Source organism: Ailuropoda melanoleuca, chromosome 8 (genome assembly GCF_002007445.2).
Source record: "Ailuropoda melanoleuca isolate Jingjing chromosome 8, ASM200744v2, whole genome shotgun sequence".
NCBI classification, from domain to species: domain Eukaryota; kingdom Metazoa; phylum Chordata; class Mammalia; order Carnivora; family Ursidae; genus Ailuropoda; species Ailuropoda melanoleuca.
The window spans coordinates 5361945-5377938 of record NC_048225.1 but is presented as its reverse complement, the minus strand read 5'-3'; the positions used below and the strand labels follow the sequence as shown (position 1 = coordinate 5377938).

At 36.5% G+C, this 15994-nt stretch overlaps 1 protein-coding gene across 2 annotated transcripts in view; it reads left to right on the top strand.

The window, feature by feature from the left end:
• LOC100480887 (protein NPAT) overlaps positions 1–15994 on the top strand; it is a 61914-nt gene that overhangs the window by 30408 nt on the left and 15512 nt on the right. For both annotated transcript variants that reach the window (XM_002929159.4, XM_034665700.1), the window contains 8 exons: positions 2531–2591; positions 4519–4591; positions 7005–7045; positions 7883–8125; positions 9046–9127; positions 11061–11148; positions 11900–11991; positions 12289–12376. In XM_002929159.4, the coding sequence (XP_002929205.1) occupies positions 2531–2591; positions 4519–4591; positions 7005–7045; positions 7883–8125; positions 9046–9127; positions 11061–11148; positions 11900–11991; positions 12289–12376 (768 nt within the window). The remainder of the gene's footprint in view (positions 1–2530; positions 2592–4518; positions 4592–7004; positions 7046–7882; positions 8126–9045; positions 9128–11060; positions 11149–11899; positions 11992–12288; positions 12377–15994) is intronic.

Here is a 15994-nt window from a genome sequence, read left to right as displayed (position 1 = left end):
CATACAAATGGCTAATAGTCACATGAAAAAATGTTCAAAATCATTAGCCATCAGGGAAATTCAAAACCACCTTGAGATACCACCTTACGCCAGTTAGAATGGCAAAAACAGACAAGGCAAGAAACAACAATTGTTGGAGAGGATGTGGAGAAAGGGGATCCCTCCTACATTGTTGGGAATGCAAGTTGGTACAGCCACTCTGGAAAACAGTGTGGAGGTCCCTTAAAAAGTTAAAAATTGAGCTACCCTATGACCCANGGTACAGCCACTCTGGAAAACAGTGTGGAGGTCCCTTAAAAAGTTAAAAATTGAGCTACCCTATGACCCAGCCATTGCACTACTGGGTATTTACGCCAAAGATACAGATGTAATGAAGAGAAGGGCCATATGCACCCCAATGTTCATAGCAGCATTGTCCACAATAGCTAAATCGTGGAAGGAACCGAGATGCCCTTCAACAGATGACTGGATTAAGAAGTTGTGGTCCATATATACAATGGAATATTACTCAGCTATCAGAACGATTTCTCAACATTTGCTGCAACATGAACGGCACTGGAGGAGATAATGCTAAGTGAAATAAGTCAAGCAGAGAAAGACAATTATCATATGCTTTCTTTCATCTATGGAACATAACTAGGAAGATCGATAGGGGAAGAAAGGGATAAAGAAAGGGGGGGTAATCAGAAGGGGGAATGGAGCATGAGAGACTATGGACTCTGAGAAACAAACCGAGGGCTTCGGGGGGGATGGGGAATGGGATAGACTGGTGATGGGTAGTAAGGAGGGCACGTATTGCATGGTGCACTGTGTGTTATACGCAGCTAATGAATCATCGAACTTTACATCAGAAACCAGGGATGTACTGTATGGTGACTAATATAATATAATAAAAAAACATTAAAAAAAATGGCTAATGTAAAAACAATTTAAAAACTATCAGATACTTGGCAGTAAGGATGCAAAGCAGCAGGAACTCATTCATTGCTGATGAGAATGTAAAATCATAAAACCACTTCGGAAAACAGATTGACAATTGTTTGTAAAGTTAAACCAAATTCCCCATGTGACCCAGCACTCATACACCCAGATATTCATCCAAGTGAATTGAAAAACACGTTCACACAAAAATGTGCACACTGATGTTCATCTGTGATGAATAAAAATCAAAAACAACCACACTGTCCTTCAGCCAGTAAGTAGGTGAACTATGGTATAGCCAAAGAATCGAATACTACTAAGCAATAAAAAGCAACATACTGTTTATTCACACAACAGCATGAATGAATCTTACATAAATTCCTCTGAGTTCTTCTGAATTAGCCATTCTCAGCAAATAAGTAAAATGTATTGTAGATAACTGGAGCCAGGATTCTCTGGAAGAGGGAAGATAGAAGTACGCCTAAGAATGAAACCTGTGGTGTTGAGTCATAGGGATGCCACTAAGAAGCCATATTTAATATTTGTACAATCTATACGGACACATAGGTGTGTTTATTTACATGGATTGGCATGTCTGTGTGGTTGTGTAGCTCTTTGTGCTGTGAGGGCCAGCTGCAGTGGTCCTCCAGTAGCTACATGCACAGCCAGCCCCTATATCTTCTCCCAGTTCTGGAGCCTGGGAAGTCTGAGATCAAAGTGCCCCTGATTCATTTCCTGGTGAGGGCTATCTTCCTGGCTTGGTAGATGGTCACTTTCTCACTCTGTCCTGACATGATTTTGGGGGGACACAATATCAGTCATTCATAAATTATTAGCTACTAGAAATAAAGCAAGGTATAATGACCAAGTTAGCATTAAGCAAATACCCATACTTCTCAGGCTTTAGTTAAGACAGAACAAAGTAGAAATCTTGAGAGAAAAGGAAACTGATCACCTGTCCTGTGTTAGATGCTGCCTTAGACATGTTTCATGTATCCTTACTTAATCTTCACAACAAATGACACTACGAATTAACAACATGTCCACTTTTACATATGAGAGTAAGCCTTCCAGATTCTTACAACCTCAAACTTGAGGTAATAAAAACCTGCACTTTAATAGTAGGAGGAATGGGGGAAATGAGTTTGTGAGAGGATGGAAGTGAAAATAGCAAGGTGCTGATCCTTAGGAAGGCTCTTTCTTATACTGGGTGGTTTTTTTTTTCCCCCACTGTGATTTTTTGGCAGATTTACATGGCTTTCAGGATAGAAAGGGCAAATTAGGAGTGGGGCCTTATTGTTTTTAAAGAGTTATGTTACTGGATCCATACCCCGCGGCTGAAAACTGCTTTTCTGCCTTTGGACTGTCTTAGCTAATGAAACATAGTCACAGTGTCTTATTTGAACAGGCAAAAAGAGTCTTGACTCGTAGATTTGATGCAACCCCTAACTTAAGTGACTCTTCATTTTTGATAATCTGTTCTTACCCTAATCTGTTCTTCATCGAAAGATCCAGATCTTTTATAACTTTATACAGTGAAATGTTTCATGGTGGGAAATTATTAGTAGTATTGCACAGTTTTTGTAATGCATGATCTTTTTCTTTTCAGTCCTTGTTTGGAAAAAACTTGACAACAATTCTGAATGAATATGTAGCTATGAAAGCAAAAGGTAAGAATTGAGGGTCAGGGATTTTCTATTTTATACAGCATTTATCTAATTGCTTTAATTAGAAGTAATTTTTAAAGGCCACTAATGCCTCTTTTTTTTTTTAAGATTTTATTTATTTATTCGACAGAGATAGAGACAGCCAGTGAGAGAGGGAACACAAGCAGGGGGAGTGGGAGAGGAAGAAGCAGACTCATAGCGGAGGAGCCTGATGTGGGGCTCGATCCCATAACGCCAGGATCACGCCCTGAGCCGAAGGCAGACGCTTAACCGCTGTGCCACCCAGGCGCCCCCCACTAATGCCTCTTAAAAGCCAAAAGAAAACTTGTCTCAGTTATGATGAGATAGGTTTTACTGGGAAATATCTAATTAGTTTGCATTTATATTGATTAATAAGTAAATGGCAAAAATCTGATGCTAGTGAATTTAACCAGAAAATAATTTTCTTAAAAAATAAAACTCATAAGTCTAGCTGTCTAAACTGATGAACAGGCATTGCTATGTGTTACAGAATTTCAAATCTGGGCGCCTGGTTGGCTTAGTCATTAAGCGTCTGCCTTCAGCTCGGCGTGATCCCAGAGTCCCAGGATTGAGCCCCACATCAGGCTCCTCCGCTGGGAGCCTGCTTCTTCCTCTCCCACTCCCCTGCCTGTGTTCCCTCTCTCACTGGCTGTCTCTCTCTCTGTCAAATAAATAAATAAAATCTTTAAAAAAAAAAAATTTTCAAATCAGTATTTTAATTTTAAGGTCTTGGTCCTTGGTATCTAAATCTCAACACAGGAACCAGTCATAAAATTCTGGTCTGTATTAGCCAGATTATGAAATAATACTTGCCTAAGTTAATATTTTAGAGAGAAAGTTGAAATTGTTCATTTTATTTTCTAATACTGATTATTTTTGTAATTCACAACATTAACAAAAGAATTACTATAAAACAGTAACATTGAAAAAAAAAAAGGAAAGATGCTTATTTATTACTTTATGGCGTTTCTGTCTCTAGGCAGGTAGATCATTTTAAGATCATTTTTAAGTATCAGAAAACTGAGGATTAGAGAAGCCAAATAACTTTTCCAAGATCACAGCACTAGAAAGAATGTGGTAGACCTAAAGATTCTTACAGGAATATTTAGAGTGTAAATAACTTCAGAAACAATACGCTATTGGAATACAAAGGTTTAATCCCATTTTTATGTTGAGTAACTTTCTCTGGTTTGAGTTTTTTTATAAGTATACGATAAAGATTTTAAATATCATAGAAGTTTCCCATCACTGTGGGCTTTTAGAGCATACCCTAAAAAAAAATTAATCCGGTCTCAGGAATTGTACCTGTAACTCTAAGTATAGTAGCTGGTGGGGCTTTTATTAAGGGGTTGATGCGCAGTCGCAGTGATTTGGACATAAAAACATTGGTTGTAGAAAAATAATTTCCATATTCACTGGAGTTTGCAGAACCTTTATGGTATATATTATAAATCAGATTATTTTTATTAACTTTGAAATGCAACAAATGTCAAATAGAACAGATTTAAAATAGTTTGTCCTTTTGGGGGGCACCTGGCTGGCTCAGTTGGTAGAGCAGGCAACTCTTGATCTCAGGGTTGTGAGTTTGAACTCCACGTTGGATGTAGAGATTACTTAAAAATAAATCTTAAAAAAAATAGTTTTTTTAATACAAAGAAGATATAAAATTGATCTGTAAAAGCTTCAGAGGCTTCCCCTCATTGCATCTGATACTCAAGGGCTTGAGAAAAGAAGGCAGTCTCATTTATAGCTTTGCAGGTCATTTTACAAAATAGGCTTATTTCTTAGTTTCCAACATATGTCAACAGCTTAGAGAAAAGTTTGTTTTCCTTGTTCATTTTGTGTCTAAATTAATTGGTGAATTTTCTTCAACTGTATTTATTAAGAAACTTTTCCCCTTATGATCTAGAAACATCAAATGATGTCCCAGCAATTATGTCATCTCTATGGAAGAAGTTAGACCATACACTTTCTCAGATCAGGTAATAAAAAGGCTATATAGAAGCTTATGAGAACATGCGTGATGATTTTGGAATGCAAACACATGTAGGAAGCTGTTCAGGTTTAAATCTTCTTGTGACCCACTCAGTGCATTTCTATGATACTGATCTAATTTTAAATTTACTCTAGAGATTATTGATACTCATTTGTTTCTTATTGGAATGATTTGACATAAAATGCATACTTGAATAAAATGTTCAGAAAAAAGGAAATTGGGGGACGCCTGGGAGGTTCATTCGGTTAACGGCTGCCTTCGGCTCAGGTCATGATCCCAGGGTACTAGGATCCAGTCCTGCATCAGGCTGCTTACTCAGCAGGGAGCCTGCTTCTCCCTCTGTCTGCCGCTCCCCTTGTTTGTACTCTCATGCACTCTCTCTCACATGCACTCTCTCTAGCAAATAAATAAATAAATCTTAAAAAAAAGAAAAAAAAAAAGAAATTGAGATTTACATATGTTTAATGACATTCCCAAGTTCCCATAGCAAGTTAGTGGCAGGTCTCTGGCTAGAATACAAATCTAATGCCAGTAGTGTGTGAATTCCTATATGTAGTTGCATCTTCATTACTCATGCAAAGAATTGATGTGTTGAATTCATGCCTCATTGGTTCCTGCCCTATAAAGAAACAAACTTGAATAATAATGCTACTTCTGGAATCTTCTAATTGTAGAATTTCTTCATGGTAGCAGTGTCCACCTTTTACCTGGGTCGTGGCCTTGGATGCCAGCCCTTATTGGTATCAGTTATAACATCTCTTATTTAACTTTAGAATCTAGTATGAAAACTGGAGTTTTTTACCCTTTCTCCCAGAGCTACAGGTGAATACCCAACATAAATTCAGCAGGGTCTTGGGTGCCTGGGTGGCTCAGTCAGTTGAGCATCCTACTCTTGTTTCTGCTCAGGTCATGATCTCATTGTTGTGAGATCGAGCCCCATGTGGGGCTCTGTGCTCAGCAGGGAATCTGCCTGGAAATCTCCCTGTCCCTCAGCCCCTTCTGCTCCTTCTCTGTTTCTCTCTGTAAAATAAATAAATCTTTTAAAAAAAGCCAAAAAACTCAGTAGGGGCTCCATTTCCCTCCTCAGTTTAAACTGCTGAAATGACTCCAAATGCTTTCTATTTAACTTTGTACCACATCTTATTTGATAGTCTTACCTTTTCCTCCACTTTTCAACTCATTTCTTCCATTTCAAATAATCTTCAAAAACATTCGCAGTTTGGGGCACCTGGGTGGCTCTGTCAGTTAAGCATCCAGCTCTTGATTTCTGCTCAAGTCCTGATCCTGGGATCATGGGATTGAGCCCCGTATCGGGCTACCCCCTCAACAGGGAGTCTGCTTGAGATTCTCTCCCTCTGCCTCTCCCACTGCTCACACGGTCTCTCTGTAAATAAATAAATAAATAAATTTGAAAAATCTTTTTTTAAAAAAGGCATTCACAATTTAATTAACACCTATAAATATTTATAAAGTTACTGAGATATCTTATTGACAAGGTACTACATAAAAATAAAAGGCTTTTAGCCAGGTATTCTCCAGATTGGTTTGTCTCTTATTTAAAATGCTTATTCTGGGGTGCCTGGGTAGCACAGTAGGTTAAGGATCTGCCTTTGGTTCAGGTCATGATCTCAGGGTTCTGGAATCAAGCCCCTCTTTGGGCTCTCTCTGCTCATCGGGGAGTCTGCTTCTCCCTCTCACTCCCCCTCTGTCCTTTTCTTTCTCTCTCTCTTTCTCTCTCTCTCAAATAATAAATAACATGTTTTTTTAAATGCTTAATCAGTTTAGTAAGTTTTGTTGCTCTTGTTGGTAGAGACTTATTTAACAGATTTCCCAGGAAGGTAGCAGTATCTGTGATTGGGTAATAATAAAAAGAGACTCACCTTATATTATGAATTATGTTTGCTTTTCTCTCTTGTTAGAGGCTGAATAAAATAGTTTTATAGTCATAAATTTAGTAAAAGCAGGATGTCCTTTGAAATTAACTTTGGGATTCTAAAGTATTTATGGAGTCCTATGTGAAATCAGAATTTCTCTGGGAAGGTATCTCTAGTGGTAAAGGTAATTAATAGTCATAAAATTTTATACTTAGCTTTCTTAAATATATAGACTTCAAAATGTCAAGTCAAATTCTTAATGGGGTATCAGAGTTCTCTAATGCATACTGCACTGGATAGAAGCTTGATGGTGAAATTCATGTGTGTGTGAGTGTGCTTACATTATGCTCTTCTAAAGCAAGTAAGATTTGGTCATCCCTCAAAAAAAATGTGCTTGTCTTTTTTGTCTGAGAGAGATCTATTGCCTTTTAATTCAGTTTACGTCAGACCTGACTGTTACTAAATTAGAGTGTATCTTGGCAGCAGAAGTTTTTTAATGTCTAACTATTTTGTTTTATTTGTTAGGAGCATGCAAAGTTCCCCAGGGTTTGTTGCTAATCAGAGAGGTTGGTATTCAACTTTAAACTATAAATGATGTTCAGAATTACTTTAGACTCAAACGATCAGATGAACATTTTCATTAATAGTACATTTGGGCTAAGTATCTGTTTTATTTAAACTACTCTTCTAAATACAGTTATTATAATAGGAAATATTTTCATTTATCATAGAAATCAGCGTTTGAAATACTCCCTACTTTTTCTCATTGGCTCTCATGTATTCACATCTTTTTAATTCTTACTTCATAGGTTTGTTTCTTAATTTGTAGAGGTATTATCAGTATGAATTATTACAGAAGAAATATACTCGTAGATTTATGAAATTTGTGTGTACAGATGACCCTTGAACCACATTGCGTTGAACCGTGTGGGTCCACTTATTCACGGATTTTTTCTGTAAATACAGTACAGGAGTATAAGAGTATTTTCGCTTCCTATGATTTTCTTAATAACATTTTGTTTTCTCTACGTTGCTTTCTTGTAAGAATACGATATAATATAACATACAAAATACAACCAACTATTGGTTATTGGCTGGGCTTCTGGTCAACAGTAGGCTATTAGTTAAGTTTCTGTGGAGTCCTAGGTTATAGTTGGATTTTCAGCTGTGCAGAGGGTCGGTGCTCCTAACCCCTGTGCTGTACAAGGGTCAGCTGTACTCACTTGAGTTTGTTTCATAGGAAATTACCATGTAATTTCAACATAAACTTAGTTGATACTTTGAAGGGCTCTTTTTCAGTTCTGTAAATTTCACATGTTAAATAGTTGGACCTGTATCATGGAGACTTGTTAAAATTGCCAGAGTAGTCTGACAGCTAACTTTTTAAATGCTCCATGTTTCAGTCCGAACAAGAAGTGGAATTGCAGAAATCAAACGGCAGAGAAGGCTTGCGGCTCAAGCAGCTCCCGTCAACTCAGAGTTGGTGACTCTAGCGTATCTTTCGGGACAGTGTACCACTGCTCCTGTTCCTTCTGCTCCTCCTCCAGCAGCCGCACAGGTTCTGCGGCCAGCTGGCCAGATTTCAGCTCCTTTGAGGTCAAATTTTGTAGTGGTCAACCATTCACAGTCACAAGACACTGCTGCCAGTAAGTTGAAATTTGCTTCTCTGAAGTTTTGTTTTTAGTCAGACTGTATAAATAGATGATACACTACACTGTCTTAATACTCATTTTATAAAATTATAGCAAAAAAAAAAAAGGCTGGAAGGGGAACTGACTTGGGGTAGGTTTGCCTTCAAGTAAGCATATTACCATACTTACGAGACATTTTAGCCTGGGATTCTTATTTCTATTCTAACTAAAGGGTAGGAAAGATTCTTGTTATACTTGATTTTAAAAGTATTACACATTACATTTGACTCCCTCCTTACCTTTGTTCATGCCAGTCTGTTCTACACTGAGAAATATCTTCCAGTACACCTCCGTCTCTGTTGTTGCAGATCCTTCATGTGTCTGTGAATCTGAGAGCTAGGGATAAACTAGAGACCATCTGGTATATCTTGCTTATTGTATACTTGAAACTATTGAAAACACGTGATAGTATGGGGCAAAAAGTAGTTAATAGCAGAGTTGGGATAAAAATTCAGGTGCCAGCTCTCTTACTTCTTAGACCAGTCTTCTTTCTCTTCTGTGCAGCTAAAAGTCATCGCCGTCCATTACATTATCCCTCCTTCCCATCTTTTCTCCAACCTCATTTACACCTCTGGGTAAAAACAGTATACATAGCACACTATAGTGTATGCTCAGTTTATACTTCTTACAGTTCCTCTGTTCTTCCATGTTATTTTTTCTTGGGTCTGTACTGTACTTGTACTGTATTGTAAAACCTTAAGTCCTAGTATATATTATTCATCTTATTTTACAGTCCCTTGCCATAGTATTCAGTGTATGCTGAGTTCAATATAAAATAATAATCATTATGTAATGCTACTTATTCCATTAATTCAAGCTTAGAAAACTATTCCGTGTCCTTGACTTGATGCTTTGTGTTTTTTTTTGAAATACAGCTGGAGAGGCTTTAAATATCATTCCTGGTCCTCAGGAAAAGAAAACTCAGACCACAGTAATGTCTCCTGCTAGACGCAAAAGGTAAATGATTTTTGGAAGGATGAGTTTCCAATAACCACTAAAATTGAAGAATTATACCACCATATTTACATTATGAATAAAATAACAAGAATTGGGGCGCCTGGGTGGCAAAGCGGTTAAGCGTCTGCCTTCGGCTCAGGGCGTGATCCCGGCGTTATGGGATCGAGCCCCACATCAGGCTCCTCCGCTAGGAGCCTGCTTCTTCCTCTCCCACTCCCCCTGCTTGTGTTCCCTCTCTCGCTGGCTGTCTCTATCTCTGTCAAATAAAGAAATAAAATCTTTTAAAAAATAAATAAATAAATAAATAAAAATAAAATAACAAGAATTGATTCAGTGACTGGGAATATTTACTATTATACCCATTCTAAAATGCATTTTTTTCCACATTTTAACCTCCTTGAAATCAGGTTGTATCTTAAATTCAGTGGCTTATCACTCTTTCATTGGAAATCTGTTTTTTCTGTAGTAAGTACATAAAAATATGTCCTAAAATTGGTGGTATCTCAGATTTTTTTAAATAAGTGTTTTTCTTAAATAAATAGGAATAATACTAGCATGTCCAGAAACATATTTCAAGTCTTAAAGTCAGAAATTTTTTCAGGGAGTCCCTGAGACCAAAGTTCTTTCTGTACTTAATCTGCGTGTCTTTGTTTAAAGGATATTTCGGAAAAGAGAGATAATAGTTTTTAAAAGCTTTTTCTGATTTCTTAATGCCATGCCATGGGTATTTTTGTTAGAGTTTTTACTGTTGGTTGTCTCTCATTCAGAGCTGACCTCAGCCTTTGAATTTGTGTTTTTTTATTTATTTTTTAATGTTTTAGTAGTAAAACAACTGTAACAGTACCTAACATTTATAGAAACCTTGGCCTTTTTATAAAGTCTCTACACGGGGCGCCTGGGTGGCTTAGTCAGTTAAGCATCTGACTCTTGATTTCAGCTCAGGCAGTGATCTCAGGGTCATGAGACTGAGCCCCACATTGGTCTTCTTGCTGGGCGTGGAGCCTGCTTAAGATTCTCTCAGCTAAGTGAAATAAGTTAATCAGAGAAAGATAATTTTCATATCTCATTCTAATGTGGAATTTAAGAAACAAAATAGAGGATCATAGGGAAAGGGAGGGAAAAATAAGACTAAATGAGAGATGGAGACAAACCAGTAAGAGACTCTTAATCCTAGGAAACAAACTGAGGTTTGCTGGAGGGGAGGTCATGGGGGGATGGGGTAGTTGGATGATGGGCTTTAAGGAGGGCACGTGATGTAATGAGCACTGGGTGTTGTATGCGACTGATGAATCACTAAACTCTATCTCTGAAACTAATAATATACTATATGTTAATTAATTGAATTTAAATTTTAAAAAGTTGCCAAAAAAGATATTAAAAAGTATAATAGACTGCCAAAAGAAAAAAAAAAGATTCTCTCTCCTTCCTCTGCCCTCTCCTCACCCCCAGCTTGTGATCATGGTCTCAAAAAAAAAAAATTTTTTTTTAATTGAATTTAAAAAGTTTTTACACATGCTTCATTCAGTTCTTTCATAAACCTAATAATGCAGTTGATCTTATCCCGTTATAAGGTAGGTCAAAAAGCCAGAACTGGGCTCCCTGCTCCACAGGGAGCCTACTCCCTCTCCCTCTGCCTGCTGCTCCCCCTGTTGTGCTCATGCTCTTTCTCTCTCTGTCAAATAAATAAATAAAACCTTAAATAGTCAGAACTTACCTTGCCACAGAGCACATAGTAAGTGGTAAAGCTGGACCTCAGATTCATTTCTTATTAATGCAAGTGTAGTAATGGTTTTCTCCTCTAGCCCTTTGTTGCTACCACAAAAAGGGAAACTACCTGTTCTTCCATGGTCTTAAGATTTATATCTGTATATGTAATTATCATTGAGTCTGTTTTTCGTAGTAGTTAAAAGACAAGCTTTAAAATGTGTTTCAGTGAATCTCAAAGAAAAAATAACACTTTGTCTGGGCCTCATTCAACGATACGGAATTTCCAGGATCCAAATGCATTTGCAGTAGAAAAAGTAAGTGACCTTACCGAGCTTTGCAGTTTGAGATACTCCTGAGTTTTAAAATACTATTATTTACGTGTGTGTGTGTGTGTGTGTGTGTGTGTGTGTGTGTGTGGCATTTGTTATAGTATTTCTATAAAACTGCAGGGTAATTGCCTTGGGATAGAGAGTAGTAAAATGTATGAGTAGGAGACAGTCTATTTAGAATAGATGGCTGTGCAAGTGCAGCAAGTAGGAATCAGTGCTGTGTTTAGGGAGCTGTAAATACATTGTGGAGGCTGGATTATGCAACATGATAGGGCGTTTTACTAGATTCAGATTATTAAAAACCTTGTATGAAAAGTTAGACTTCGGGGGCGCCTGGGTGGCACAGCGGTTAAGCGTCTGCCTTCGGCTCAGGGCGTGGTCCCAGTGTTATGGGATCGAGCCCCACATCAGGCTCCTCCACTATGAGCCTGCTTCTTCCTCTCCCACTCCCCCTGCTTGTGTTCCCTCTCGCTGGCTGTCTCTAGCTCTGTCGAATAAATAAATAAAATCTATAAAAAAAAAAAAAAAAAAGATTTCGGAACTGTGTTTTGTAATCAGTGAAGAAAGAGTTGGTGAAGGATCTGTGAAAAAGTTTACTCGTGAAGTACAGAATTCAAGTAATAATGCGAAGGGAGCCACCGTAACTGAGTTTCCACCTAGATCTATTAAAACGTGCTAGCTCCCATTTACTAGAACTCTACCTTATTCTTTTACTAATACTGACTTTCTTTTCCAGCAAATGGTTATTGAAAATGCACGAGAAAAAATATTAAGTAACAAATCTCTTCAAGAAAAGCTTGCAGAAAACATTAATAAATTTTTGACTAGGTAAGCTATGTGTGTTGATGATGTCTAATTGTTTTCACCTAATTGAGAGCTAGGGTAAAAATTTTTCTTTCTGTGGGGCGCCTGGGTGGCACAGCGGTTAAGCGTCTGCCTTCGGCTCAGGGCGTGATCCCGGCGTTGTGGGATCGAGCCCCACATCAGGCTCCTCTGCTATGAGCCTGCTTCTTCCTCTCCCACTCCCCCTGCTTGTGTTCCCTCTCTCGCTGGCTGTCTCTATCTCTGTCAAATGAATAAATAAAATCTTTTAAAAAAAAATTTTTTTTTCTTTCTGTATTACAGCGACAACAATATTGCACAAATACCTAAGCCAACAGAGAGCAACCCTACAGAACCAGAGACTTCAATTGATGAACTGCTCGGACTTCAGGTATAGGTTAGGGGGTGTGTGTGTAGTGCATATACTCATAGTTAAAACTGATGGTATTTTGGTTTCCTTTCAAAACCATTGCCAAGGAGTGCCTGCCTGGCTCCAGTCAGGACAGCATACAACTCTTGATCTTGGGGTTATAAGTTGGAGCTCCATGTTGGGTATAGAGATTACTTAAAAAAATAAAATCTTGACCAAAAAACAAAAACCATTGCCAACAGATGTGTAAAATTATTTAAGATAATAATTTTAGATAGAGATTTTCTGCGTTATCCAAACATAAATGTAATCTGTTCTTGAAAATTTATTAGTGAATTTGCAAATAATCAGTGTAAATTGTATCGTTTAAACAATAAAAGTAATAAGACATCTCTAACCCATGTAATATCTCTTAATTCTTCCACATATTAGTAAAACACATTACTACAGCCATACAACAATCAGTCATGAATATCTAAGTATTTAATACTTAAAGATTCATGAGTGGGTATGTTTGTGTGTAGTAAGCAACAGTACTATACAACATTGTATAAATTGCATTTCTTTTACATTGCTACAGACTGTATAATAATGTGAGGAAACAAAGTATATGTTAAGGATATATAATGAATCCAAGTAAAATGAACAAGACACTTTAAAAAGGAAAGGTTACTAACTAAATGAATAAATTGTGTGACGTTTACTGCCAAGATGGGACTGCAGTCACTGTTGCTATTCAGTGATAGTGAAGATGGAAGAGCATCAGCTGGTAAAGGAAGAATTTAACAATTTATCTTTATGTGTTCATGTGTTTAAAAAAAAAAAAAAAAAAGATTTGTTCTTGTGCAAATATCCTTCCTCAAGAGCAGCTGAGGTTGTGATGGTAACACATCCTTTACTTGGACTCTTAAGATGGTATAATCCATCTTATTGCCATGCCCACCAAATGAATTCATTATAGCAGGTTTGCTTTCAGGTGAATTCTAGGTAAAACCACTGAATTTTTTTTTTTTTTGTTCCGTTCCTTTAGAATTCTTTAAAAAAAAAAAAAAAATTCCTATGTTTTCCCAGAGTGAAGTTCAGTAAATTTAACAAAATATGACAAACTTTTTAAAGCAACTTTAAATTATCTACCAGTACTTTTTAGAAACTTCTGTCTTAATGTTTAACAAATGAATACACCCTTTTCTAAATTTTTATAGTCTTCAATTGCTTGTTTATATTTTCTCCACAAACATCAGATGCTTCCCATAATCAAGGCACTGTGTTAAGTACTGCAAGAAGTTATAAAAAAGAGAAGACATAACCCTCTGTTCTTGCTTTGTAATATTGTATATTTGCGAAAAGTTTAAAATTCAGATTTAAATAACTTTTTTAAAGAACAAACAGCAAGACAGATTGCCCAAATGAGTAGTAAAAAGATCAGATTCACTGAGAAGTGATTAGCCGGTTGACAAGTGAAGTAGGAATTTCAAAAATATTTACTTGTCTTTGTGATCTTGGAGTAGGCAAGATTTCTTAGGCTACACAAATCAGTTAAAAAAAAATCAGCTAAAAAAAAAAAAGCTTCTTAAAACTTAAAATACCTGGTTGTTAAAATCATCATTAATAAAAAATTAAAAGTCAAACTTCTAACTTGGAGAAAATATTCGTAATACATATATCTGACAAAAAATTTTTATCCAGAGTGTAGAAGGAGCTCCCACAAATCAATAATAAAAGGATAAAGCACCTATTTTAAGAAAGGGATAAAGGACTGGACCAGACAAAAGAAGGTAGAGGAATGGCTACTAAGGCCATGAAAAACTAGCATTATTTGTCATTTGGCAATTAAAAGTTAATACAGTGAGATACCATTTCGCATTCACTGCAATGGCTGAAAGTTAAAGATCTGACAATACCAGATGTTGACCAGGATGTGTAACAACTGGAACTCTGAAAAATTGCCAGTGGGAAGTTATGAAATAGTACAACCTGTTCGGGAAACTGATAGTTAACAAGTTATGTATACACCTATACACTTTCACGACCTGGCAATTACTAGGTTTTTACCCAAGAGAAACAAATATGTTCACATATGTTTATAAAAAAACTTCTACAAGAATATTTTTTAAAGCATTGTTCCTAATAAACACTAAAACCAGATGTCCATCAACAAAAAAGGAATAAACAAATTTTGACAGCCATAAAATTGAATACTGGTGAACAATAAAAAGGACTGAGCTACATATAACATGGGTGAGATGAAATAATATAACATGGATGATTTTCAAACATACATTGATCAAAGAAGATAGACTAAAAGAATGTATGTATATAGTGTGCTTCGGTTTGTATAAAGTTCTAAAATAGGCAACACAAATTCATGCTGATAGAAATCAGAAGTTGTTGACTGAGTGAGGGTGAGGATAGTAATTTGCCAAAGGAGGAATTTTCTGGAAAAGGGAACGGTATATATAGTAGATGTGTGGTTTTCTTGGGCAGTGGAAATGTTTTACCTTTTTTTTTTTTTTAATATTTTTAAGTAATCTCTACACCCAACAAGGGGCTCGAACTCAAAGCCCTGAGATCAAGAGTTGTACACTTCCACCAACTTTTTATTAGAGTGGTGGTTACACAGTCCTTAAAATTGTCAAAGCCCACTGAACTGTGGACTTAAGATCTGTGCATTTTTATTGTGTGTAAATTATACCTTGAGTCTTAAAAATATTTAGAAGATTGATTTGCAGTTACCTTTGGAACATTCATTTCAGAGTTTTTTTTATCCTAATTCTTAAACTTGAGAATAGAATAAAATAGCTACTAGAAAAATGCATTTCGTCAACATTAACTTTTATTAAGACTGTATCCACCATTTCCTAATTTGCTTATATTGTGTTCTCGACATTATTTACATGACTAAATTTTCAGCTTCCTGTATATAGAAGTACTTGCTCAAGTTCCTGGACTCCTCCCAAATCACATTTCATCAAGAATTGTTGATCTCTATACATCCCCATAATCAAAGTAAACTGGCTCCTTAACTTCAAACAAGTTTTTCTTTTCATTTTATGGACATTTTTATAAAAACTCCCAAGTTTGTAATCACTTCGTGAAAGTTACATTTTAATTCTCGCTCCATGTGAATTTCCTATCTCATGGAATTCAAATGTATGCCTTGAAGAATATGATATTGTGGGAGGATTTATAAATAACTAAAATTGAGAATTTTAAATCTCCAACTATTGGAATAAGAGTAAATGAAGACCCTAGTCAGAAAGTACTGTAACTTCTATGAAATCTAATGTTTTAGCTAAAAAGATTTATTACTTTTGCTTTTTTTTTCTGGGTTTTTTCTTTATTTGTATTTTTTAAACTTACATCTTCATGTAAAATTAATGCAAATGGAAAAAAACATTTTTGTCCAGCTACATCACATACCCTCTGGCATACTACTCTAGGCTTTCACTGAGAATCTATTTCATCCATGTGTGAAGTATCAATATAATCTGTTTGCCCAACTTTTACAGGAAACAAAGGTGGTGGTGGTGTTTTACCCCAGTAGCTGGTAAACTTGAGAAATCGCAGCACATTTTTGCTGACTGCTCTTGGGTAGGGTGCACCCTTCACCGTTTGGTTGCACACCAGCTTTGAACGAGT